The sequence below is a fragment of the Trachurus trachurus genome (assembly GCF_905171665.1).
Source record: "Trachurus trachurus genome assembly, chromosome: 7".
Taxonomy (NCBI): Eukaryota; Metazoa; Chordata; class Actinopteri; order Carangiformes; family Carangidae; genus Trachurus; species Trachurus trachurus.
Genome location: NC_139901.1, coordinates 16,581,938 through 16,609,850, shown reverse-complemented (window position 1 = coordinate 16,609,850; position 27,913 = coordinate 16,581,938). Strand labels below are relative to the sequence as shown.

Here is a 27,913-nt window from a genome sequence, read left to right as displayed (position 1 = left end):
CAAATAATGAGTTAAGGCATCACACTAGTCTGACGTCTTGGTCTCCTATCCTTCTATTTCCATGCTACGACCACCCAAAACAATCTACTTTGGTGGTATTACGGGCACTTAATATACTCCAGCATAAAAAAAACAGCAGTGAAGATTTACTACACAGTTATTTGGCCACAACATCCTATGAGCAACATTAGCGTTTGTATTTCCTGACAGCAGACGTTTTCTACGTCAGTCTATATTTTATCACATTTCCCACAGGTTCAACTACTGACAGGGGCATATGTGGAACAAAAATCTTATAAACAGATCATCAGATCAGATCACAACTGAAAGACTAAATCCACTGTTATGCCACAAAATAAGAAAGTAATAGGTCCCTCGGCAGGCTTCCAAATGTTCGATCAAACAGAAGAAAGTGGGCTCTGAGGGCAGCCCAAACTAATACTGCCTGCATCAGTCAGAGGCTCAACTGAAGGCCTGTTTAACAGGCAGTCTGAAATAAATAAGGCCATTTTTTGAATCATGCAAAGCTACTCTAATGGAGTCCCGGAATAAAATATAGAGTTGGAAACAAGCATAATAGGTCCTCTTTAACAACAGTCAGTGATTTTACTAAACAAGTGGCGATGTTTTCTTGGCAAGACAGTGGGCAAGTCATCATAAATAGAGAAAAATGTGTAACCCTTGTATAAGTTTCAGGCCCCAATGGAGAGGTTGTGCCAAACTCAGAGTGTGTTGTCTTAAAATGCCTCCTCAGATTAAGCTCTGTTTTCATGGAAATACTCTCAGGGTACTTCAACCACATGGACCACAAACCAACAGGCACTAACAAATACTTGTCTACCTCTGCTTCTAGAGTGGACCACATAATTTGGTAACAGTTGGTTTGGTGGGACCCAATACTGCTCAACAACACAAAAGCCTGTCTATATCACATGTTAGTTCTCTTAACACTATTTGTGCTATTGATAGAAAAATGATAAAAGAGGCAAATGTTTTAATTGGACAGTTAAAGCAGAAGTAAGCGATCCGGTCGTTTTCGCTAATGCTGCGTTCCAGGCAGGCTTTTGAAACCGTAAATCACAACTTACGACTTTGTAGCGTTCCAGGCAACCCACTCGTGTTTTCCCGACCTGTTTTACCGGTGAAAGTCACTATAACGGCCACTCGTAACTTCCGACCCGTGAACTCGTACCAGATCGAACTGGTACAACTTCACAGGTCGGAAAAACACGAGTTACGAGTTGCCTTGAACGCACCATAACAGTCCTCGTCCCTACGTCACCACATTCACGGCGTCCCTTGGCTGCACACACAGCCCTGCATGCCGTTCTCTCTCCTCATTGGATAAAAACTGTAGGATACGAGAAATGTTTTCTCCTCGGCTCAGAGCAGAGCAGAGTGACTGACAGACCCGTGTTTCGGTCCAAACACTCTATGTAAGTGATTGCTGTCGGAAGATATAACTATTTAAGACTTATATTAACACAAATATATCACTTACTTCTGCTTTAAGTAGGTATTGTTTGCTTAGCAACAGTCAGTCGGAAGAACTATTTGACGAAGTGGATGGAGACAGAGCAGTGGAGGTAAAAGAGAGACAAAGTTATTGACAATTATTGCAGGGGGACAACACATATGACCCCAAAGAGGAAGGAACAGTCACTCTACTATGTCTCTGAGTGCTGCATATTGTCATATTGAACTCTTTTAGTAGCTTATAGCTTCAAGGAATGTGACACGCTTCAACCACAGTCTGTTTGGCAATTTGGTATCACACTCTGACACTCAAAAAAAAAAAAAAAAAAAAAATCTCACACTTCAGTGATGTGGCCATCTCTTTTTCATATTTATTACTGTGAATAAATTCCATAAGAAGACCTGAACTGAATGTCTGCCTTTGTACTCTCCTTCTTCCTTACCCTGGAACTCAGTCCCAAGCCAGGTTGATATGGAATTCTGTTAAGATTAGTCACAAATACTGTACTATATTTACTGTTTTGTACCTACTGTATATCTTTTATTTTTATCAAAAGCTAAACATTTTCCTGAAACAGCACTGTAGTTTTTAGTAAACATCACTGAAACAGGAGTAAAGTGCATTTGTTACGGACTATTTTCAGCTGCAGATTAACATACATTTGGTGGTGGTGTTTAGGTTTTTTTTGTTTTTTGTTTTGGTTGTTGTTTAGTAGACTATAGACTGGATGATCTATTATAAATTTCATCCTGGCTATGTTTTTGAATGAAAAAGCTATTGTTAGTCAGTGAAGTTAAGGTAAAAAAAAAAAAAAAAGGAGGAAAAAAAGGGGGGAAAAAATAAGCACAACAAATATCACTGATGGTTCAGTTGTACAGAGCATAATTGATATACTACTGCTGAAAGAGCTGATACAAAAGAAAATGCAAACTATCAGCGTGTGACTGCTTTCCAGATGGACTGTTAATAGTCTCATAAAACAAAGATCAGTACGCACCAGAACACAAGTGGTCAAAAAAAAATTTTGTCTGCATGTTTTGAAATACTTAAAGGCATAAAATGACGAAATCACAACTTGCTTCTTTCCTCGGTTTCTCGCGGCACTTTTAGTATCAGTTGTCTCTCATAGGCTAATAGAGTTTATCTCACAGAGTCAGGTGTAGTCCACATCTGTTACCAGGTGTGAAGACAAATGGTTTGTCTGGACATGCTTGACAGAAGCAAGGTCATTGGCTATTGGATAAGTTTTTGCATTATGGTGTACTGGTAAGTGATCCTCATGCTGCTCTCAAGAGGGAACAAAAAGGGGATAGCCTCCAGGGATCTGAACTGAATTTGCAGTAGAGTTCTTGAAACCACTCGGCCTGATGGAACTTGCTCCAAAGTTCTTTCCTTGATTGTGAGTGTACCTGTGGCTGCAAGAGTGCCAAACAAAGAATTATGGGGCCACAAAGGAGTGAAGAGTCCTATCCCCCAAGAGGAAGAGCAGAAGATGAATGGGCGTTAAACTGTCATCCAGGGCCAGGGACCTTGTGGAGGCTCCTCACTGGCATTGTCTGCAGGGGGCTGTAAAGAGAACATTTCACATTAAAATGGTCATATTAAAAGTCTGTTTCAGTGATGTATTAGCACCTCTGTAGGCCTTGTGTTAAGGACGAGGAGATTGAGAATTTACAAGAGAGAGGTCAAAGCACCAGACACTGACATATCCTGAGTTCTTAGTCCCTAGAATGCATGAAGCTCTAACAGGACTGGATCCCACATTTCCCAGTTTGCAACCTTTAGCACCCCCTTAAACAGACCACCTCCCCACCCCTAGTGCTATGGACTGCCCCTTTAAGTGTCATCCATGTGTCTGAGCAAAGCCTGGATTTTACGTTTACAAGGCATCAATGCAGAGCATAAACCTTAGCCTACAGTTTGCAATCAGGTGTCTATACTGTGTGTACCACAAACAATTACAGAAATTGAGCAGATAATGTTGTACTTTGAGCTAAAAAACGCTGAACTGTGACTTTTGCTGACATTACTGCACGTTTTATAGTGCAGAACTATAAAACTTATCTGACAAAATGAAGTCCCCTGTGACATGTTTTAGCCACAATAAATAAATGTTGAAATACCATTTTAAGGACACTCTAATGTCTTTAAATAGAAGACAGTAGAGAATCACACCTCATTGTTTTTTTATACCCTGAACTGTTAATTTGTCATAATTAATTTACATGGTTCACGTACTAAGAGAGTAATTGTCATATTCCATTGCTTTTAAACATTCTAATGCTCAATTAATGTCAAATAAACCATTTAATGGTTGGGAATAGTGGAACAGTTGATTTTTTGATTCTCAACTTAATCTTATCCTATATTAGTATTACTGCATAATTTAAGAATAGTTTTCCACAATAGTGGATGCAGAAAGTGTGTCAGATATGCAGTACGATCTATATTCATATCAGAAAGCACATCAATTCTCACCATTAATATTTGATAGGGGATAGCAATCAAAATTGGCCATGCTTGGTGTTTGGTTGCCAGAAGCCTTTTATCAGTGTCATTGCAAAACTTGTACTCTTCACATCGATATTAGCTTGAGAGCTTGATGTAAATATAACACATGATGGCTCATGACAGCATTACTTGTCTTACTTTTCTTCTTGTCCTATATAATCTGACACTGAAAATGATCCAATGTTACCAAAAATAATCAGACTGACCTGGACAGACAGAAATCCTGGCACTCTGGGTCTGCATCATGCACAACACAAATGCAGCGCTGAGTCTTTGCCCCTTCAGCTGGTCGTCCAACAGCAGCACGCTTGACTCTCTGAGGGCCTCGGTAGCTCGACATTCCATAAGGCACCGTGCGTCTAATATTTTAACAAAAACAGAGGTTGTTGTTTTTTTCTGTACATTCATAAAGATGTGATTAATTATATTGTTGAGGATGCAGAGAGAATAACATGTCAATATTACATACTGTGACATTTCATGCATATCTTAATACCACTCACACCTGCTGTGACATAAAATACACTTCCTTTTGTGAACCTGCTGAACTGTTAACCTTTCACCGTTTTACCTGGTCAGAGTTAAGTGACTGGTGTGTGTTAATGTGTCACAAAAAGGTCTGAACTGAGGTCAGCTGAGAGCTATCATCTGATGTTCAAAGAAAGGCTTTGAACAATAGGCGCGCTGTGCAAAAACACTTTAATTATGATTGCAGTGTATGGTGGAGTTAATATGGGAGAATGGAATCATAAATACACAGACAGCTGAATGCAACCACATGGCTCCTCTAAAGTATTTAGGTTAAGAGCGTTTAAATTATGTGAATGAGTAGGTAAACTTTTTGCTTAAAGTAGCCATCTCAGCGTTTTGGAATTCATCTTCTTTGACAGCACAACACTTGCCGACACAATTTAGGTGCAGATACCATGTTGAAAACACACCTGATTTTTAAAATTCAATATTAATGTTATGTGTCAACAAACTTCTTGCTCTCTTAACTACGTCAATTTGTCAGGACTTGCAAAGCGGTAATAAAGTGAGATTTTTACCTGAAATGCCAACAGCAGTCTTGGCAGAGGATAAAAGAGGTGGAAAGAATGCTTCCCTACTGTCCTGCCAATGGTTTAATATGCAGCTTAAAGGTGGTAGAACAAAACAACTAACCCTCAACACACGGAGATGTTGTAAATAATAAAGATATTATGTAAGCTATAGCCATGTTGAACATACATTGTGCAACCGCAAATTGTAAGACTGACGTTTGCTCATGCTGCTCAGGTGATGTGCACGTTTATATGCCCCTCATAACTTGGAGAGCCAAAAAGCACCTTAAGTGCACTTATCTCCGGCTAGAGTTGCCCCCTGACTTTTGGTGATCAGAACATGGTTGTAGGGGTGGTCCCAAAACCAACCTCCACTATTATCATTAATATATTTTACACTCCTCTGTGTACTGTGCTTCTGCAAGACTGAAACTCTATAAAAATAAATAAATAAATAAATACACGCTGATTAAGAACAAATTTACACGTCATAGCACAGTACATAACTAGTGATGAATAAATACAGCATCTTAATATGGTCTCATAGGCTGAAAATTAAGATTTGCCCTATTTCTCATTAACTCCTGTACACACAATTAACTTTGCACTTTCTGTCTGCTCAGCCTCATAACTGCCATACACTACTTTTCATATCACATGTCAACTCATGTCCATGATTTATGAAATCATGTATGTTTTAGGTGCATTAGTGGATTGTATGTATGCATATCAACATGCAACATCTTTTCTTTCATGGTGCTGAAACTATTTTCATAAAGACATCAATGCAGGGATGTCAGAGAGAGAGAGAGAGAGAGGGGGGGGGAGTAAAACACAATAACTTGTACTGAACAACCACATCTCTAAAGTCATATTTTGACCTTTCAGAGCGAGTTTCTTTCTGTTGGGCTTGCCATCACTTGAACTATGATTGCGTCTGGCGCCTCCGGGGTACAAGTTATCGGGCGGGACGCGCTACAGTTTCTTGGCTTCAGTGTTCTCATTGAGTTGCACAAACCAACCGCATGCCAATCTGGTTTTAGTCTTAATTGGCCGTCCTTATCCCCTAACAAAGCGCAAGTATTGTGCAAGCCTGGAGATGTTTGCACAACAGGAGCGTGTCCTGGTGGATAACTGGGACGTGGTAGATATCGTATTATATTGAAACAAGCAGATCTTACTCGGGAGTGTTGATCCAGATGATATCCAGGTGGCAGTAGTAGACGCACTCTTTATCCTTGTAGGAATAACAGGTGCAGCGCTTAGGTCTGGACTTTGTCTCTGCTGCCTCAGACAGCCGTAGGCTGGGGGATCCCCCGGAGCCAAACACCCTGCTGGAGTCTGGGAGACTTCCAGGGATGACCTCTGATTTAACCACTGCATCGGACCTCAAGACAGCTTATTGTAAAAGACATATGTTCAAAAATAAATAAGTGCAAAAAAATTAGTTACTGAGCAAATAAATACAGGGGATTAGACTGTTAAATGTATTTTGCAAACATACCTTGTAAGAGAATTAATCCCAGTATTTTAAAAAGCATGATTTTCGCGAGGATTGATAGTATCCTTGCCATGTCAGATATTCCCAGAAATAATCATAGCCTGATATGGATGCAACGCATTTGTCAAATTAATCTCCCACGAGTGAAAACCCAATAACTTCAGTGTAGATCCATGTGCGGTTCATCTCATCTGGTCAAGACGTCAAACAGCGGATTAGAGGATGTTTGTCGCGTGGTTCCTTTCATATTTATGGCGTCATAAATCCTTCTTGCAACTTGCACATGGAAGTCAGAGGAAACTGCGGCTTCCTAAATACAAATTGCTCCCGGAGCTGCAGTCGCACAGCAAAGGTGATCTCTGGCGCACGGAGAGCTGTGCTCCTTGAAGTCACTTTGCCTTCTAAAAAGCCCAAATCAATGATACAGGGCTTTGGAGAGGATCGGGTACACGCCCACACCTCCCAAAACACCCCCTCTGTCAGATTCAGCAGCACAGGCGTGTGTGTGAGGGGGGGGGGGGGGGGTTACTCTGTCTGTGTTCTTGTTGGTGCATGATAAAATATGGTATTTGTCTTAATTTTAGAAGGCAGAGATCATTCAGCAACACAGAACATCATGGGCCCTGGGGCCGTTAATTAATTGACTATAATAACACTGCATAACATTCCAAATGTGTGACTGAAGTAGACTATTTCGCTCTTTGTTGTTGTAATTCAGACTTAGAAAACAAAACCATACACTAAACAGGACTCACAATTTCTCTAACACCATTTCTTTTAATCTCCTTAGTCTTATACCATAATGTTTCTGCTGGAAGAGCGCTCCTAGTAGGAAGTACACAGAGATAGTTACAGCCGCTTCCACACACAAAGATTGTACTATCCTGTCTTTAGACCCATCATTATGCTACCTTGGCTTGTTGACACTGAACACAACAACACCGCCCCACTCTGTGATTGTATGGAATAGCATGGAATCAGACATACAGTAGCATGTAACACAACAACATCGGCTGTCTGTCTGTGCCAGCTCTCCCATGCCAGCCCCCTCAGCTCACTGAACCTGCACCCGGCCTGTTAGCCTTTGGCATGCTAATCTTCAGCCAACATCTGCTCCAGGTCTGTGAATCTCTAGTCTTCCTGTCCTGAGCCAGCTAGTCTACGATCTAATTAGCCAAGGAGTCACACAGAGGTCAAGCAGTCACTTTTCAAGGGTACTGGCCAGGTCATTTTCATTGGGTTTCATGGACGTCATCCTGAGGTATTTGGTAGACTCAGCTGCTCAGAAGTGCCCTTTAGGCACTTCTTGAGTTGGCCAAAGTCAAGCCTGTTCTCAAGCCTTCTCCACAGTCAGCAAATATCAACACTCTTCCAGGCAAATTCCACTGGATGCGGAACGGCTGTAGCTCAACTTCGGCACGGCGGCGGAGCCGCAGCCGTTTCTACTCTGGTCAATGTGTGTGCTTCAACCAGCTCCAGCACCCTGCAACCCTCCGAAACACACATAGCTTCTATTTTTGCCGGACGCTGGAGCACCTTGCATAAAGTCAGCACAAAGCAGCTCGTGCGGGACAGGAAATTGTGTACAAAATACAAAACAAATTACCCAAAATAAAATAAAATACACCGTGTTTACGGCGGATCATATTTCCCGCACTACACCGTGAAAACATTGTAATGGGCTGACACCGGCCTGAAGTCAACAGGTCAAGGTTTTCAGACACTATTTCACCCCGTTGACACCATGAACGAGGAGATACTGATTTTAAAATCACAAAATAGGCAAATCAACAAGTCAGCACCAAGTTGTTGCACGCGACCGGGAGATGAGGATGTTTACGACGCTACAGTGCCGGTGCTCATGGGAAATGGGGTCTTCCTTCAGGCAAAACACCGCTTTGGTCCACTGGCGCTGCCAAACTCAACCAAAACTGAAAGTTCTTAAGTATTGCTTTAAACCATCACAATTACTCCAAAGCTGTTTTATTAAGAGAAAAAAAGTAGCATAAGTTACAAATCCTGCATAGTTCCTCTTTAACTCAGTATTCTGTGACATTAGCCAACACTGTCTAGCTAACATACACATTCAACATATTGGAAGTATATATATGGTTATTTTTGTTAAATTCAATCTCACAAGTTCATTAATAGAAAATAAATAGCATTTTGAAGCATTAGCGATCATATTCCATATTACATCATTTACCCAGCATGTGGGTGATAATGTTATTAGCTTAAACCAACATAACATTTACATCTGGCAGATAGGAAGTGTATTTAATCTCGATATAAAAGGCACTTTGTTTGGCACAACTGGATTTATATATTTTTGTGATGTGTAAATCTCATCTCTACTTACTAAACATTCTTATCACAAGAGCATTATTCTGGTAATGTTGTTCTGAATGATTCAAATGACTTGATGGAACCTGATGTTAACCCATTGCTTTTTGGTAAACTTTAAGACTGTCAGAATGAGTGAACCCAATGACCTGTTAGACTATAGAAGACCAATATAGTGGATGACATATTTAGACCACCTGTCTTGTAGATCAGGACTACACCCCTGCCTCAGCCAAAGACATCAGGCATCACAAGAATTCTATGTGCCAAAGATGAGATGAGACAAAGATCAACCTGTTCCAATAACGAAGTATGCGGAAAAAAAGCATCGTTCATAACCCAAGGCATACTTCATCTGTTAGACATAGACTAGGTGGGGGTGGTACAGCAGGACAATGACCTGTATATGCAGCCAAAGCAAACAAAGTGTTTGCTTTAGTCAAATTCAGTATGTTTCTCTAACACAAGGTCAGACTGAAGGTCAGAAAACAAGGGAAAACAGTGATGGCTGCAGTCCTGGCCTGGCAATACATTGCCAACAGAAGTGTCTGGTGATGTGAGAGACATAGATGTCAAGCAGCCAGTGAATGATTTGCAACCAAGTATAAAATGCCAATGCCAATCAGATTTCAGCTAGGATTATGCCCTGCCCTGTTCCTGGCACAGCAGCCACCATAAGTCAAGTTCTCAAGTTGTATTTATTGTGCTAAAATAAGTGGATTAGGTGCGAAAAGATTATCGGTCAAACTAGACAGTATCTTGATAAGAAATTGTGTGTAATGTAATTCATTTTGATTTAATTAATCCATTCTGTTTGTCAATCAAACCAGTGAGTGTGAGGCTGCATGCGGTATTCATGAAAGCTAAGCAGGAACACCTGTAGGAATTTGAACAAGAGGTGTACACAGGAAAACTGGAGAGGTGGGGCGGGAGGGGGGCAGAAGGAGACTTTATGAGGGTGTACCTACAGCTCTGTTCAGATCACTGTAACAAAAACAAACCTACCTCACCTAGCTTCCAAGTCCAACTTTTGTTCTCTTTGTGTTGCCTCCCGGGGCAATCATTACGATCACACGCCAGACTACCATCAATAAATAAATAAAACATAGATGAACAAACTGAAGACCTATTAATCTGTTTAGATTTTCACTAATACTCACATCAGTCTGTCACATCTTGTCCATCAAAACCGGTAGATGTAGAATAAAAACAATTTCAAAGTTGGTCTCTCTCTGGGCCTGAGGCATACACACTTACTGTACATATACCCAAAGGAAAAGATATCATGGGATATGGGGATGGGGTGGGGTAGGGGGGGGAGCTCATTCAAACAAATTCATACCTTCACTGATTGATGAGGACCTTTATCTAAATGCTTTGGCATAATGACTTAAGCTCTCCCATGGGGCCTGCTGTTTACGTTGCTCCACTCTGGGTTACATAGAATGACTGTGCAAGGTTTGTGCTTTCCTACAGAGGCATCCAGTAAACCTAAATCTGTTTGACTCATGACTGCCCTCTGGCTCCTTCCCAAATTCCCCACGGCTAAGGTTTTGTGCCATACCCCACTTCTCTGGCACAATCCCCAAGCTGGGAAACTGAGAGAATTCCTGATAAATGAAGACCATATTCTGTTTTCTTTCTCCTAAAGTTGACTGCATGTGGTTAAGTGGTCACATGATGCATGCATGCTTTCAAGGTACCATTTGGGTTTTTCTGTGAAGGACCTCTAACAACCTGGTCCGGTGAAAGTGATGTCGCAGCATGAGTTCATATGTTCACGGGTGTTTATTTACAGTTAATATGCAGAGAAAACTATAAATGTACAATATAAACTTTCCTTGGACACCCTCTTTTGGCGTAACGGATCAAGGTAATAAAACTGAATTGAGGGCATGAAACTTAATAGCAGGCCTCACTGAATTAAACTGCACTAAATTAAATTTCAGTGCAACACATTTTGGTGTGAAGTTGTTTTCCTTGTGCACAGTAGGACTGCCATTATGAAAATCTATCGAAGACCTACAGAGTTTTCCCAGGTTCCTAATATTTCCATTATCTGGCGTTTCCCAGATCACTCTCATAATTCTACAGGCTTTTTTTTTCCTTCTGCTTTTCTCCCTGCTTTAGCCTACCCCAAGAAGTCAGACATATGGTTTCACGTTATATCACAAGTAATGTATGTTCACTTTCTGCTTGCCAGAATTGATTATAGCTGCCTTGATCTAGTCAGTAGAGAGGAACTCTTCCTAAGGTATTCTAGGCTTAACTGGGAGACATACAAGAATGCATGCTGCCACTTTGTTGAGTTTTTCTTGGCCCCCTCTTGTGTTTTATGAGAAAATATTTTGGGTGTGCAAAGCCTGGAGATTTGCAAACTCATTACCTCTGGAGTGCAGTGGAGCTACTGAGGTAGGGAGTGGAGAAACAATAAACAGATGGCATTAACATCTCAGAGGCTGCAGATATGTAAGCCTGTTGAGATGAATATGAGGAGCGATGATGTAAAACGGTTCTATACATCTGATATGGATAAGAAAATCAAGCACAGAAAGGAAGTGGATTTCAGCTGTGATTTAGATCCAATGATAATGTAAAAACACAAATACCACTGAGCCTGCTCTGCATTACTATCAGTGGAACAGATCGAATTAGACACAGCAATAAGTGGACACCTTTGCACACAGACTTTTACAGAAACCTGCATGAAGACAGCCATTTGATGTCCAATCACATTTAAAGCAGAAGTAAGTGGTCCGGTCGTTTTCGCTAATGCTGCGTTCCAGGCAGGCTTTTGAAATCGTAAATTACAGCTTCAAGTCACAACTTACGACTTTGTAGCGTTTCAGGCAACCCACTCGTGTTTTTCCGACCTGTTTTACCGGTGAAAGTCACTATAACGGCCACTCGTAACTTCCGACCGGTGAACTCGTACCAGATCGAACTGGTACCACTTCACGGTCGGAAAAATACGAGTTTCCTTGAACGCACCATAACAGTCCTCGTCGCTACGTCACCACATTCACAGCGTTCCTTGGCTGCACACACAGCCCTGCATGCTGTTCTCTCTCCTCATTGGATAAAAACTGTAGGATACGAGAAAAGTTTTCTCTTCGGCTCAGAGCAGAGCAGAGGGACTGAGAGACCCGTGTTTCAGTCCAAACACTCTATGTAAGTGATTGCTGTCGGAAGATATAACTATTTAAGACTTATATTAACACAAATATATCACTTACTTCTGCTTTAAATCCCTGCAGAACTGATTGCTTAGTCTTTGTTGTTATGCATAAAGAGTGTTAAGAGAAAGGGCCTTCTTTCAAATCACAATAGGATGTTTCACCTCAAACTCTTCCACTTCCTGGCACATTACAGTGAACAGATGGCACATACCAACTGAGGCCTATTGCCACTCTAACCCTGTCATGCTTCAAAGCTTTACCCTCTCTTGCCTTTGCATCCTTGACCTTAATCAGTGACATAGAGATGTTTCCTCTGCATGTGGAGGGGCTGGAAGAGTGTAATAAGATGCTACAGAAAGAAATATAGCTGAGCTGAATTTTCCACCAAAAAGATCATCATTCCAGCATGAAGATTATCACACTAAAGTCAGCAAGATGCTTACCTTATGAGTAACAGCTGATGCACCAGGATCCCACATCCAACCACTTTGTGGCTGTTGAGAATGATATGGTTTACCAGAACTGATGACTGTCAGCCACTAGAAATTGTATGACCTGCAGGATACTTCACAGTGAGTGGTGGTACAGAGATTTATGCAAAACCCACATTGTGGTAAAAATCTGCATTGTAAAACTAAGCCAGTTAAAGAGAGCCTGTCAAAGACAAAACATAGATTTAAAATGACAATCTAAAGTGGATAATAAAGTTGGAATTCAACTTCACATCCATAGAAAACACAGACGATAAGTTCGAAATAGACAAGCCCATTGGTTAATCCTCAAAACAATTTCCATTCCAAGATGGTAATCATCGAGTTGTTTTTCATGTTGCATAAAAACAAAAACAAATTATCTGCCAAAATCATACATATAGTGACTTATACAAACTTTTGCAGAGCCTTGACTTTAATTTGAAAACAGTAAATGTATATAAGGTATTGTGGTGGAGATGGAGATGGAAATGTCTGGCAAAGGGCCAACTCTGACTAAAGACATGACGACTTCCTTTCGGGCGTAATAATGTGACCATTTACTTTGAAAATAAGGGTGTTCATGGTGGGCTGAAAAGTCCTTCCTGTGCTGCTTCATCACTTTCCGTATAATATAACTTTTTCACTCGGTGGGTTTGAGCAAATTATGGTCTCAGGTCCATTCATCTATTTGAATGAGTGGTTGATTACCTACTACTTATATACATGTCCTCTGCAGTAAAAATAAATAAATAAGAGGACTACTTGTTTTCTTGTCTGAGGCTTGCCCAAGTATATGATGTTGATGACATTTGAAAGAAATCTGATGTCATTTTACAGCCAGCTGTTTTGGATATGAAATATGATATGAACACTGCCACATTTCACTAGATTTTCTTGTCTGTTATTAATCTCTCCTATTGTTTGAAATAATATGAAAAATCCTAAGCACCAAGAAAAAACAAGTTCTTTTAACCACATGTCATGTTTTGTAATAGATTCAATTTCCAGTAATTACCAAATAAAGCATTTAATAGTTTATCTGGATGGTAGGAGATTTTGAGACTGGCTTTTGGGGCGACAGTTTTGCAACTTTCACCAAAACATTGCCCAAGACTCCAGAACCTTTTGTACAATTAAATGCAGTGCAAATGATTAAGTCCATCACTCTGGTTTTTTTTTTTTTTTTTAAACTGTAAAACTTATTAAACCTTTCCCCATCCACAATTTTTGTTCAATTCACACCAAATTTGCTACACTGCATCTTCAGATTGTCCTGCACAAAAATACCACCCAGCTTTTTGATATTTGAAAAACTAAGCCTACATTGCATGGAAACGTTTTCAGTACTGTAAACATAGGCTATACCAGCCAATTCTTGCTAAATACATTTTCAATCTTCCTGAAAAAATGTAAATTTTGGAGTCATACAGTAATGAAGTTTGGCAAATATCAGAATTTTATCTCAAAAACTGAATTTTGTAAAACATTTTGAATTCTGGTCTCATGTGAACAATTACAGTCAATGTAAGAATGGCTTTTTAAACTTTTAACATGTATCATTAAAAAACAAATCACCAACATTTTCATTCTGTCAAGATGCAATTTTCAGATTTTGAGTTAGGGGGTGGTTCTTAGTGTCAGAGGTTGTGAGTTCAAGCCTCAGCTAAGGCAAAATGGACATTGTAATGCTGATGTTCTTGTTGTCTTCCTATTTTGTTTCGTATTGCTCAGAATTGCCTATATTTGTCTAGAATTGCCTGGGCCCTCACCATTGCTGTGAAGCTATGGAATCAGACTTGTGTCAGGTGAATGCTTCTCTCATAATACAAGGGTAAACCAATTAAAGTGGAAGCTTTTTTATGAATTAGTATTGAGCTGTGATAATATTAAATTCAATCTATCAGAGATAAGGAGTGAAATTTGTTTTTTCAATGAGCCATGACCTTCATGAAAGGTAAAGGAAGATTGTAGAAGGTTTTTCAGTCGATCTAACTCTTGACTCTAATTGAAGAGTTCATTTGCAAAAGCAGATAACTCCGTTTAAAAAAAATTCTAGAATCTTCATTTTTTATTTTTTATTTGGTGTTATCAGTCAAACCAAAGTTGAGTGACTTTGAGATACCGTATCTCAAAAAAATAAAGTTTTATTGAAAACAACACTATGCAATGCAACCTTCGTTACATTAGCATCCCATTGCAAATGATAACCATCCTACAAGTCAGAATGACCACATTGACTTCACTGGGTAATTAAGTCCATTAAAGATAGATTGATTTACTGGATAAGATATCTCTGGGCAAAAAATTGAATCAAAGGCAACTGGACTTGTATTTGTCTAGGAAGACGTTTTGCCACTAATGCAAGGGGCTTCATTAGTTCGCAACGCATCAGTCTGACTAGTCCTCACTAGTCTGACGAGGACTAGTCAGACTGATCTGTAAACGAACTGATGACGCCCCTTGGCGAAACGTTATAAGATGCATCTCATTTGACAGACTACATATTAATGGGGGTGGTGGGGGGAGTGTCACTAACTCTGCTCAGATTCATTTCTAAGTGTGGGCCTTTCTCTGGTCTGACTGCAGCATAGTTCCCCTCAGGCATGTAGGCCTACTACCCACCCCACCCCCCACAACAGTGGTGTGTAAAAAAAAAAAGCCATGCCTTTTTTATTTGATAAAGCTGGTTAAGTTCAGTGTAGACTTGTCCCTGATGAGTCCATCTTTCACAGAGTTGAATTTTAGACATGTTTACTCTTACTTTGATATGCCGAAGTAGTCTGAAATGAAAACATGCACACACAAGGCTGAGAGGGCCTGTGTTGAAAAGTTTGTCAGAGTTTTGTAATAAAGTGTTAAAGAAAGCTGAGTCCGTTCTGTCTGACAGCATCCATTTGCTACATCCATTCAGACCACACTACCAGCCAAAACCAACAGATAGAAAGCAGTCTTTCATATCCTCAGCCGATTCGCTTAACTTGTTGAAAGAGACCTATCAGTTTGACCACCCAGCCACTGCTTTTCATTTTAGTAGTAGGCCTACCTTTTATTATCATATTTCATAATTTTATTTTCTTCTTATTTTATATATTAGGCTAATGTTGTGTTTTATAGCTGCGCAACCACTTGCTCCTCTGGGGACAAATTAAGTTCTGCTTGACATGACTTGACTTGTCGTGAGGGATGATCTCTCTCTCCACTCCAGACTGTTTTCTTCCATAATCTTGTTGTCATGGTAAATCACTGCAATCATCACTGGGCCATTTGTCCCTCAGGCATGTCTTGTCATGTAAGACCATACAGAAAGTTCAACTACAACATGGAATTAGTGTTGTAGAAACGTGTTAATATTGTTTATCATCAGATAATAATAATATTACAAATATTCTAATGATTGTACACATTTGTTCATTTAGATGTGTCAAAATATTGCATTCATTATGTGAAATAAAAATTGGCAAAAAGTTGGCAATTAACTTTATATTTTCAAATTTGGCATATCCTTTAACTTGAGTTACGCAGGCTTTAATTTACTACCATCCACTGATAGTATGTCATCATGGATCACCCATACAGGCTTAGGCCTATTGGCCTAACAGTATGATGTCGGCATGTAGGCTATGTGTATGATGTATGTGTATGATGACATTGTAGGCTGTTTAATGAAATGAAACAATGAATATCAATCAAGGCAAAGACTAGACATTTGCTGCAAGTAAAGCAACATCTTTCTACTCAAGGTTTTGGCACCACCAAGTGGTGATTTGATTCTAGATTTGAAGCTTGGCAAGCCAGCAAAGTCATGAAAAAAAAAAAATCTAAAATGGCTACATTAATATGTGTGACAGCTTAGATTTTGGGTGATGTATTTTCCCACAAAAATCCCCATCTATCTATCTATCTATCTATCTATCTATCTATCTATCTATCTATCTATCTATCTATCTATCTATCTATCTATCTATCTATCTATCTATCTATCTATCTATCTATCTATCTATCTATCTATCTATCACACACACACACACACACACACACACATTAGCACTTTTGAAGATAAGGGACTGTAGGCTGTCAGTTCTTCCGGTCGCCAAGGCCTCTGTTACCATGGCAACGGCTGTTGTCTAACTACTACGCCGGGGGTGTTGTTGTAGTCTCGTCCTTAGCTGTGCTACTACTAGCTCCATACTTTCACTCAGACATATTTTATCTTAATACAGCCGTAGTAACAGTTTGAACAGTGTGTTCATGTTGTGTTCATCCATGTCAAAGTATAAGGTAAAGAGGAAACGCTGCATGTACTTTTTTTTTTTTTTTTGCATGTACATTTTGTTTGTTTGTAGGCTTTCTGTTGATGTGACGTAGACGTGGAAGTTAACATTGGTTAACTAGCTAGAGTTTCTAACTTAACTAGAGCAGCTAACTGAGAATGTGTGACAAAATGCAAGAAATATCAGATGATTGTTATTAAAATCTTGGTTTACTACTGGTTTACTGCAGACTTCTGGATACAAAGGGCCACATGACTCTGGCAAAAAGGAGGAGCGGTCAGTGTCGTTTTAAGTTGAGTGTAAATAGTAACACCAAAGCATTGATGACATTGATTACTTTTGTAATGTCTCCTCAGGGAGGGAAGAAGCTGCGTGCGTTACAAATGTGGCCCACTCAACACCATACAGGATGTTCTGCGCCTAAGACCAGGCTGGGTCGAAGTGAAAGAGTGAGTTGTTAGATTTTTATCAAACCAGTAGGCTATCTTTATTTTATGTATTGCCTTGCATTTGTTATATATTGTGTTTCTCACAGTGAGGGAGAATGGGATTTCAACTGGTGTGATGTAGGCTGGCTGAGGGAGAATTTTGATCATTCCTACATGGAGGAACATGTAAGGATAAACCACTTTCGTAACCATTATGAGGTGAGCTGATATCAATCTAGTATTCTACAAGACTATAAATTGTATAATTTAGAAGTGATAAGCATATATAATTCAGCATATCTGGTCATTTATGTGCTGTTTTTTCTCTTTGTTTTCTGTTACAGCTGAGTCGCAAAAACCTCATGGTGAAAAATCTCAAAAGATACAGGAAAAATCTGGAGAGGGACATTGGACAAATGGAGGCCTCCAAATGTGACTTTTTCCCCTGCACATTTGCATTGCCAAGCGAGTATCATCTCTTTGTAGAGGAGTTCAAAAGAAGCCCTGGCAGCACCTGGATTATGAAGCCGGTTAGCTAAAGTACAATACAGATGTCACACTTTCTAAATAATAATGATTATTAGGGTTCTAACCCCAAATTAAATTAATTGGTATGTTTTTCAAGGTAGCAAAATCTCAAGGGAAAGGCATTTTCCTGTTCAGGAAACTGAAAGACATCATGGATTGGAAGAAGGTAATGTGTACTAAATCAGTCATGTGTGATTTGATCAAGAAATTGAGTGCTCACACACGTCACACACAAATTAAGATTGACTCTTGTGCTCCCTCAGGATGGCACCCGCTCAGAGGAACAGAAGGATACAGCTCAGGTGGAAAACTATGTGGCACAACGGTACATTGAGAACCCCTACCTGATTAATGGTAATAAATTAAGTGAAGAATACATTATATTAAAAATTACATTCTGGACAATCATCAAATGTTACAACAAATAATTTTACAATCAGTTCTTTTTGTGTTTTTTATCTTCACAGGCAGGAAATTTGATCTGAGGGTCTATGTGCTGGTTGCATCAGTATGTGCTACACATTGTGAATCCCAATATTCTATGCAGAATGTGATTTTTTTGCACTTACAAATATGTGCTCGTTGTTTCAGTATGTTCCCTTGAAGGCCTGGCTGTATCGAGAAGGCTTTGCCCGCTTCTCAAGCACCCGCTTCTCCCTCAGTAGTATTGATGACAAGTGTATCCTTTCTTTGGTGTTATGACAATTTGCATCTGAATGTTCTTACACTTATGTGATAATTTGAGTCTGAGGTTTTGGTACCAACAATTCCCTTAACAAGTTGAGCCTTTGTCTAATGAAATATTCAAGCAAAGTCAGTTTTAAATAGCCTGGTTTGACCTAATTTCTGAGGCTGTTGTTCCTAATTTTGTCGCTTTCATCCACATCCCTGTGGAAGGCATCATTACATCATTAAAGATCCCCAAATTCTTCTTAGTGCTTCTATGCAGATATGCATCTTACTAATGTGGCTGTTCAGAAAACAGCACCTGACTATGACCCTGAAAAGGTGTGTAATTCAAGAACCTCAAAGAATTGGTCAAAGATTGTGTTAGATTTCTGTAAGTCTTACAGAAACGTCTAATTTTTAACAAATTCTATCTCTTTTTTTTGCTGCATTGTCTATAGGGGTGTAAGTGGCAGATTCAACACCTTCGCAGATACCTGACTGCAAAACATGGTACAGAGGTGGTAGAAACCCTGTTTAAAGAGATGGATAACATATTTGTCCGCAGCCTACTGAGTGTACAAAAGGTCATCATTAATGACAAACACTGCTTTGAGCTCTACGGATACGACATTCTACTGGATCAGAACCTTAAGCCGTGAGTGCTCACGCATACAGTGTACACAGGTCAACACAGGGCATCAAATGATACACATTTTCACTTGCAAACACGCACTACTGAGGCATGCATGCTCACAAATTTGCAGAGAGAAACACATGCACGGACAAGCAAACCCTGCAAACATTACGTGACTTGCCATCAAGGATGCTTCAAAACAAAGCTGTAAATCTGCCAGAAACCTCTGTGTATGAAAACTGACAGGTGTGCAGTAATCCAGCTGTAAATTCACAGCCTCTAATGACAGTTTTTGTCTCCATTACAAATATTCCAACATCCATTCAATTTGCATGTGCCACGCATACAGATATCAGCTTTTGCTCTTCTCATCAATCGGCCTAATGCCAGCTCAAAAGGCTATGTAAATGTTTGGTGAATGTCATCACGTCCCATCTTTTTGCAGGTGGTTAATTGAGGTGAATGCCTCTCCATCACACACGCCCAGTAGTCAAGAGGATTATGAGATGAAGTGCAGACTGCTGGAAGACACTTTGAATGTTGTTGATATGGAGGGAAGGTAAAAGCCTCTTTCTCATCAAGTGTTTAACATTGCAGTAAATGAGGGGTGAGGGCTTATTTCTCTATTTAATAAAAGGCATGGCATTCTTTATTAATATTCACCAATATATCAAAATTTCAAAGCTTAGTCTTTGCAGGTTTGTGGCATATTTGAAAATTGAGAACAAAGAAAATTGAAAGAGGCATATTTTAGAAACTCTACATATATAACAATACCAAGAATATATACATTTCCTCTGATGCTCAACAACAAAATGATGAGTTCTTGTCACTTTCTGCCACCCTGCTGCTGTGTTCTAATAAACTGTGGGTTTCCTCATTAGGCTGACGGGCAAGGAGAAAAGAGTGGGTGGCTACGATCTCATGTGGAGCGATGGCCCTGTCTATGAAGAGGATGTAAATCTAGAAACATTTGGTAGTTCATGTTTCACTGCCAACACACATCTAGGTAATCAAACTGAGGAAACTTTTTGGAGGCAATGCCACATTTGAGACAAAAAAGTGTATGTTAAGTTTGGACAAATGTGATTAAGCATAGCTCTAACTAATACTACTCTATTTGATCATGTGGATATGTGGAAAAAGCCTGTATTACTAAATGCAAATATATACTTTTTTTCCCCAGGGGGCGTGAATGACAGAGATAAGCAGCTTCGCCGACTATTAAAACCATTTACAGGCCAGAAGAAGATGTAACAATGTTTTTTCCTGTGATAATTCAACCTTGATTAAAAACTGAAAAGGCTGAGTCATGAAAACCACATTTCCTTACAAATTCAACAAACAAGTTCAAACCATAGACTGTAAAAAAAAAAAAGTTCAAACATTAAATAGCAGAGTTCTTCAAAGAGAAGTAGAGTTTTATCCATCTGTTCTGCTGGTGGTGAATGCAATAATTTGCATGATTTAATAACCATAGGTATAGCTATTTGTGTTGGGGATTTAAGCAGTGTTAGTATAGTAATGAAGCCAGGTGGGAATTCTGTCCATTGTTTTAAAGTGTGCTTAAGAATGACCCACAGATATTGTCACTTGTGTGCAAAACATTTATTTCTATGCCTTACAAATACTTGCATTCAACATTGAGAAAATACATACCACAATCTTTCTGCGTGCCTGTCAACATAGTGTACACATAAATAATAACATTGCCACTCTGGCCCCTTATCTATGGCTTTGATACTTTACATGAATATTAAGTAAAGAGGTGCAATCTGAATACATATCAGGTCATTTACAACGATGAAGTGTTCTCATGAATCATTTGCACATGGTATATCACAAGAAACACATAAGACACTAATGTAAACACAGTGTTCTGTAGGCTTCAAATGTTGTTAAAGCCTGACAGATAGATGATGTGCTGAAATTTCACAGAATCCTCAGAATGACCAATGGTACAGCATCAGTCGACTTTAAGTTACATTCAGCTCTTTTACTCGGTGTTTTCTTCTTGTGCATGATAATGTAAACATAAAAAAGACAATGATGAATACATGTCAACCACAACACTTTTCATAAATATAACTATGGTATATAAAATTTGGAAAAATATGCATTTACATTCGTAGCAAACATTACACCATCTTCAATGATACAAAGAGCTCAGCTCTAGGCAAAATACAGTTTATTATCTTAGACTAAGCTGTTCATACATGAAAAGCCCTTGTAACCAAAAATGTAAATACCCATTGCACAAATAGATCTGAAACATATTACATTACTCAGCACACCAGCACTCACTGTACCTCCTTCTTTTCAGCCAAAAAATGTTGTAACTTAACATGTCTTAAAACATGAGCACCAAAGAAAAGATGAAAAGCAACATCAAGTAAAGTAACTGCTTGAAAACAAATACATTCCTACATCAAAAACTCCACTAGTAACGGCTACAGTTGTATTCAATGACTCAGATATAATGATCTGTGTTTAACTTCACTATGGATTAGTTATGCTGAAAGCTGTCTAACAGTACAGTGGATGCTTATTTTCTGCATACTTCAACATTAGTAGCACACTAAGAGATGCAGTGTTGCAGTGCATCAGAGTTCAGTCTACATAAAAGCTGTGTTTTTAGAGTTCTAGTTGTGTTACGGTTCATAGCGAGCCTCTGTTATAACACAGTCTGACTAATTACTGTACATTCTAAATGAAATGCAATGTGTATAAATCACTTCTATTTAAGAGTCATACATGTTGTTGTTTTTTTATCTCTATTCTACTTGCTCGATTTCTGAATGTTTTGACCTTTTAAAGGCTGGACACCACTGACTGATTTAGACTGCTGTACAACAGTTAGAACAGGTTAGTATTACACAGATTACACAGAAAGCAAGCATAGGTGTAAGCCCCTATACCAAGTAACCACTCAGTAAAGTGCTAAATTGAAGCTCTGTAGGGGTTACTTTGCAACAAAGTGCACATTTTTTGTTTTGCCATTCTGCTTACTACTAAGCGGTGCTTTGGAGAGGGCCTGCGGCTCTTTTGCAGCTCTTTTCATGGCAGTTTTAGAGGCCTGCCCTCCTGCCTCTGTCCTCTGCCAGTCCTTCTCTACTCTCTTGGAGGTGATGACCTCTCTCTTACTTGCAAAGACGCGTTTCTCTGCACCAGCTGCTTTCATGCCACCTGACTCTGTCTCAGAGTTAGCTCTCACGCGAGTTTTCCTCACCTGACCTTTGCAGTTTGGGTTGGATTCCTGGGGTTGTTTTCGGGCATTGCCTGCAGCCTGCATGTGCCTGATATGACTCCTTCCAGCTGACGGGCTAACTGGGGTCTGGGCACCTCCTCCACCTCCTCCTCCTCCTCCTGGGCTCCTTCCTTCTGTGGAGGGTGCCCGGGTCTCACTGCTGCTCCGCTTCGCTGGTGCCCCAGGTCTGGCTCTTCGCTCAAGTAGTGGACTGAGCCGTGAGTGGCGCTGGTAGGCATAGGCAGAGCAGCTTCCATTGCACATAGGGTAGCGAATGTGACAGTGAGGGCAAACTGGGTAGCGAGAGAGGTGGTGCTGAGTGGAGGCAGGTGATGGGGGGTTGTTGACAGGTGCAAATGGGAAGGCTCGCTGGCTGTGGCGCAGCCCTTTGGGTGAGTTGAGTCGGGACGGTGGAGCGGTGTGAGGCCGCGGTGGGTGAGCTGTGGTAGCTGAGGGGAAGCCCTGTGGCCTTGGACGAGTCCCAGGTGGACGGCTGCTCTCTGCTTGCACTGTTTGGATCTGGAGCCATTCCAGCTGCAGCAGCCTCTCAAGGTACTTCTCTAAAGGCCCTACAGGCTTGGGCCGGGGGGCACCACGGCCCTCTGTGTGAAGAAACACTGCCAGCTGTCTCAGGCTCCAGCTGTTGAAGGGAGGAGGCAGAAAGTCTTGATAACTGTAGGCGGGTTTCTCGCTCTCGTCTTCGTCGCCCAGATTGCCGCTGGGTCCCGGGAAGTCGGGGGGAAAATCATTACTGTTGATGACCTCGGCCCGGAGGTTGAGGTGAGGAGGGGTGCAGGGCGTACAGGGGGAGGGCAGCACAGGCAGCCTCTCAGAGTCGGACAGATCGCTGGCACTATCGGTGTCATCATCCTTCTGGTAGTGCTGCTGTAGTGCTTCTGGTGTGGGGGCCGGGGAGTGCGTAAGGGGGTGCGATGGCATGTGTCGTAGCCCTGATATTGGGGAGAGAGGCAGGGAGAGGGCTCGTCGGTTTTTCCCCATCCCCCCACGGTTGGGCTGAAGCTCGTTACTGCACTGAGGCATTCGCTGATTTTCCTCCTTCCTCTGCACAGATGAGTGTTTGCGGAGTTGAGGTCTCAAATCCCCTTCTTCTTCGGGGCTGTGAAGAGACAGACACGTGTAAGGAAAGCTGTTGGGGATTTAGGGATTTACTGTACTGGAAGCAAAGCATTCACAGACAATGTGCACCTACCTGGAGAGTTTGCTTGTGTTCCTTGCTGTGCCAGACTTGACCCTACCACCTTTGGACTGTGCACCCTGTAGATAAATGCAGAAATGGTTTGATTATTATTTTTTTAATGATAGCCTAATAATATCTCACTGAAGCTTCACATGACCTACTACTATCATTCACCCACCTTCAGCACTGTTGACACTGTGTCATTATCCTGACCTGACCCTGGTGGGGAATTTTTCACTTGCCCCACTGCTTTCTTCATCTTGTTTCCCTTCTTTGAACTGTGGAAACATGATAGCGATTTGTAAGGCACCTCGTACGTCTTGACTGAAACAACATGCGACAACTTTTATTTGACCTTAAATGTATTCGCTGTAAAATCCGACAATACCTGGTTACTGGTCCGCTGTTTTCAGTATTTTTTACCCGAATCTTCTCTTTGGAGACGACGCGTTTCAGTGTCGTGGATGCAGTGCGCTCCTGCATGATGGGCCCCATGTTGCAGGTCGCCAGGGAGTCCTATGTTGTTTTGAGTCCAGCACAATGAAACGATACGGTAGCTAAAGAACCCAACCGACATCTCGGATCAGATACCCTATTCTGAGAATGAGGTTAAAAACACCCATTTTCTCAAAAGTACTGCAATGCATCATGCGCAGATGTCGACAATCAGTTCTTCTCTGCAGGTTAAACTCGTCCTTGTGCTTGTCGTCGACCTGCCTCCCTGTGCGAATATTTAACTGAGCGATTATTTTAATGTAACGCTGAAAGCAGACGTATCTGTTTTTCGTCTGTCATCTTTCTCGCCATTAAATATGCAAGACAGTCAGACACCGCATACGCTTTGTTTGGCTCGCCGTCCCAGTCAGATTGGTTTGTTTACCTGCTGCTCTGACTGGTTCGCAGCTTGCGTCGAAGTCTCGGAGTGAGCATCACAGGTGCATCATGGGACATGGAGTACAGGCGTTTGAGTCGCTCTGTTCAGGTCACGTAATAACGCTCCCCGATGAGTCCACCTACTCTCTTCAAACAACAGTTACAACTGGGGGAAAGATCAAATTCGTGTTTGATGAAAGAAACTGAATATACCGCACACAACAGCAATGGTTAACGTTATATTACTCCATCTCCCATACGACGTCAGTGATCTAGTAGTCTGTTTGCAGCTTCCTCGTTGCTGCGCGCCTGCTAGCAGATCTCCACCAAGACCCCTCTACAAACCTGTACGTGTTGGACAGTTATCGAGTTGGCTACCGATTACAGATCTTTTGATGCGACTGCAGCCAGAAGCGGAGACTCCATGACGGGACGGACGCACGGAAACGCGCAGGTCTAATAAATACGCAATAAATACACTTTAAATGGAGGCTCGACCAGGCTACATCCCGCAGCTTAGTCGTAACTAGCGCTTTACATCCTAATGTGGTGAGGTAAAGTCAGAGTCTATATCTATTGAAGCATATTTCAGTGTGATCTTAAAACTATTCAGAGGGAGAGTGTGTGAGAATAAACTGCATGCAGTCAGGTCCGACACGTACTCATAGAGTACACGCCCACTTTTTCCTGCAGTGAATGTTTTTGCCTCGTGAAGAATTGCAGCAACGAAGTTGCCTTTATTTTGGATTTGCAGCACAAATTGCAAGTACAGGTTAAAAAAAATGTTCACCAGATGTGGGAGATTATTTTTTTGACTGGAGTGCACTTTGGTGGTAAGGCAACTGACATTAAAATATGCTTCATAACTTTCTTTACAGGCAAGAAGAACAGTTTCAACATGGATAGAGGGTGGTTTATTGGATATGAAAAGATTTCTCCCTCAAAATCTGAGCAGCAGATGCCCAGCTCCTGTAGCCGCGTCTCGAGGCCCTGCATGACTATCAACTTGACTGAAATGCTTCAAGCTGACAAACATGTTGCAGTGAAGAAGCCAGTTCCAATACGCCCCCCAAGCTCCAGGGTCTCTCCACTAAGAAACAAAGATTTCCACCGGAGTCCCTCCTGTGAACCCACACCTAAGCCAATCATCAGACAACGGTCACACTCCCTACCATCTACCACACAAAAGAAGAAACAATGTAGAAGTGTTGGCGTGCGGTTCGTTGATGCTTTGGGCCTTGACCTGGAAGACGTCAAGCATTTCAAAGCTGGAGAGGATCCCTTAGTGCCACACCATGTTACCTTTAGATTGTTGATGGGTGCAGAGTTGGCAGATGGAAGGCATCTGGAGATTTCCTTGCCATATATGAAGCCATTTTTTCCCCAACAACCCGGTGACCAGCCAGGTTTCCTGCACCGTCTTTATGAGCAGAAAGTGTGTCTCGAGAGAGTTTTGTGTTTTGAACTGGGTGTTATTGGAATTACCCAGGTTGTCAATTTGGACTTTGGGAAAGATGTCACTGTCCGCTATTCATTTACAGAGTGGAAGAGCTGCACAGAAACTAAGGCCTCATGGGTGTCCACCATCACGAAGAGCTGGGATGGAGGAGAGGGTCAACTCAGTTGTGATACATTTCGTTTCCATCTGCCTGTTCCTCCATTCCTGCGGCCAGGAGCAGTGTTGGAGTTTGCCATTCAGTATAAAGTCTGTGGGGCTGAATACTGGGACAACAACAATGGCAAGAATTACAAGTTAGTTTGCCATAATTACAAGCTCACTGTGCCCAAAGAATGTGAAGATAGTATGGTGCACTTCATTTAGGATGCTGATGAAGAAGGAAAGCAATAAGAAGCACTTTATGGCTGTTGTCAGCAAGGCCTATAACAAATAACAAAATGTGTAACTGCATTGTCACAATTTTATGTAATTATGTTAAACTAATGCTAACAGGATTTCTTAAAATCATGTTAGATTAAGTGTTAACTAAGGCTGAGCTAAGTTAACACTAGTGTTCTTATCCTTGATGTTCACTTTAGTGCCACAGTTTTACTTATGCAACTTATTAAAAAAAAAAAAGCACTATATTTACTTTTCCTATCTTTATAGATTTTTTAAAAAGCACTTAATGTGGGAGCACCCAGTGAAGGTGATACCCACTGAGTGTTATGTAGATTATCTAGCACCTCAGTTTTTTTCCAGCTGTGTAATTCACATAGAAAATAGTTTTATATAATGCAGGAATTTGATCTACTGATGATTTTTTGCTTTATAGTCGAGTTTATTTTTTTGAGTCAAATGGCCAAACCATGGAATAGATATAAATTGAATCACCAAATCACTAAAGAATGAGCTGCTTATTTTGTTAAACAATAAAGCACTATTGTAAATAATGTTCAACTTGTATCGTATTGTCATTATTTGTACTAGGCTAGTTGTAGTTTTTGCAAGTAGAAGCCCCACCTCTTTTGCCTATTCTCTATCTATCTTCTGAGGCTTTCTACCAGTGTTCTGTCTTTATGCAAAACTATCCTTAGCCTACTGGCAACATGTTTAAGATAGTGTATTGTATTCTATTTTTTCAGTTCAGTTGTAATAAACCACTGGAGGCTTTACCAGGTAATGTGTACGAGGGGTGGTATGAGTACCTAGCCCATACAAGTTTTACTGTGGAGCACTGTGTCAAACACAACAGTCAAGGTAAAGTTTAAAAGGAGAGAAAAAAAAGTTAAAACTATCTTGCCTCTCCCCAATAAGTGCACCTGTGTTCGTGCTGCTCTTGTTGCCCACCGCTGCCCTTTGGCACCAGCAGGAAGGCCACACACCCCACACAGAATCACCTCCATTCTCCCCAGGTAGCTAAGTGCCTCTAATTCTCAATCATGCACACTTACACACCTAGGGGAAAAGATGGGAGGCGCACATACACACATACCTGTGCATTCAGCAGGAAATCACCACTATAGTATGTACCCTGTGGTCACACTTTGACAAGAGCATCATATTACCTTCATATTATCATTACATGTACAGTAGGTAAGTCCAACTAAACAGAGGCAGGCAGAAATTTGTGTAATTGCAGGGAGGACAAGAAACACAGAGGTGGTGATTATAATTTGTAACAGAACCATGTCAGAATTTTACCAGTTCATTTAAGCAGTGTAAAGCTTACTTTTATTTTTATTTTATTTTATTTTTTATCAAATAGCTTCACTAAAATATAAAAATAACACCCTTTGATTTTTGTACCATGACTTCATGGGTTTCTGGTCAGATACTTACTGTAGTCTACTTTTTTTTTAGCCACATGTGCCTTTTTTCTTAAAACAAGAGTGAGCATGAAAATTAGATGGACATGAATAGTTAACTGTGATTAAATAAGTTCAAACACCAAGGCAGGATAGCCCACCCTTTTCAGAAGAAGACAGTCTGATTATGGTGACTACTTTGGTAGCTACAACCATGGCTACAACCAGAGAATTTCTGATGCGTAGACTCTGGTACAACGACGTGGTACGTGACGTGAGGTTGCGTCATTGA

General features: G+C 40.7%; 4 protein-coding genes across 8 annotated transcripts; 2 read left to right on the top strand and 2 right to left on the bottom strand.

The window, feature by feature from the left end:
• Nucleotides 1-2,988: 2,988 nt before the first annotated feature.
• edn3b (endothelin 3b) lies at nt 2,989-6,656 on the bottom strand (the record flags this gene model as incomplete). Its single annotated transcript, XM_083975182.1, has 4 exons — nt 6,536-6,656; nt 6,213-6,429; nt 4,195-4,347; nt 2,989-3,043 (listed from the first exon to the last, which is right to left on the bottom strand). The coding sequence occupies exons 1-4, from the start codon at nt 6,603-6,605 to the stop codon at nt 2,989-2,991; spliced, it is 495 nt and encodes a 164-aa protein (XP_083831308.1). The 5' UTR covers nt 6,606-6,656.
• A 3,504-nt stretch (nt 6,657-10,160) lies between these two features.
• Nucleotides 10,161-20,314, top strand: ttll9 (tubulin tyrosine ligase-like family, member 9; the record flags this gene model as incomplete). Its single annotated transcript, XM_083975843.1, has 13 exons — nt 10,161-10,183; nt 17,155-17,247; nt 17,334-17,445; nt 17,571-17,756; nt 17,852-17,920; nt 18,018-18,108; nt 18,222-18,262; nt 18,346-18,433; nt 18,704-18,762; nt 18,882-19,078; nt 19,503-19,616; nt 19,942-20,066; nt 20,244-20,314. The coding sequence occupies 13 exons, from the start codon at nt 10,161-10,163 to the stop codon at nt 20,312-20,314; spliced, it is 1,269 nt and encodes a 422-aa protein (XP_083831969.1).
• Nucleotides 20,315-20,650: 336 nt separating this feature from the next.
• fam217ba (family with sequence similarity 217 member Ba) lies at nt 20,651-24,128 on the bottom strand. The gene is made up of 4 exons (XM_083975454.1): nt 23,891-24,128; nt 23,681-23,780; nt 23,515-23,579; nt 20,651-23,421 (listed from the first exon to the last, which is right to left on the bottom strand). Exons 1-4 carry the CDS (start codon nt 23,995-23,997, stop codon nt 22,020-22,022), a joined length of 1,674 nt encoding a protein of 557 aa, XP_083831580.1. The 5' UTR covers nt 23,998-24,128; the 3' UTR covers nt 20,651-22,019.
• A 561-nt stretch (nt 24,129-24,689) lies between these two features.
• ppp1r3da (protein phosphatase 1, regulatory subunit 3Da) lies at nt 24,690-26,724 on the top strand. Of its 5 annotated transcripts, none has more exons than XM_083975457.1 (2): nt 24,690-24,829; nt 25,254-26,724. In XM_083975457.1, the coding sequence occupies exon 2, from the start codon at nt 25,274-25,276 to the stop codon at nt 26,195-26,197; it is 924 nt and encodes a 307-aa protein (XP_083831583.1). In that variant the 5' UTR covers nt 24,690-24,829; nt 25,254-25,273; the 3' UTR covers nt 26,198-26,724. The 5 variants fall into 5 exon arrangements, with proteins under 5 accessions (XP_083831583.1, XP_083831582.1, XP_083831585.1 ...); XM_083975456.1 differs by having other exon boundaries at nt 24,796-24,929; XM_083975459.1 differs by having other exon boundaries at nt 24,797-24,924.
• The last annotated feature ends 1,189 nt before the right edge of the window (nt 26,725-27,913 follow it).

Coding starts and splice junctions, on each gene's coding strand:
- fam217ba (XM_083975454.1), bottom strand. CDS start 23,997: ATGGGGCCCATCATGCAGGAGCGCACTGCATCCACGACACTGAAACGC. Junction 23,580..23,680: donor CAGTGTCAACAGTGCTGAAG/GTGGGTGAATGA, acceptor ATTTATCTACAG/GGTGCACAGTCCAAAGGTGG. Junction 23,422..23,514: donor AACACAAGCAAACTCTCCAG/GTAGGTGCACAT, acceptor GTCTCTTCACAG/CCCCGAAGAAGAAGGGGATT.
- ppp1r3da (XM_083975457.1), top strand. CDS start 25,274: ATGGATAGAGGGTGGTTTATTGGATATGAAAAGATTTCTCCCTCAAAA.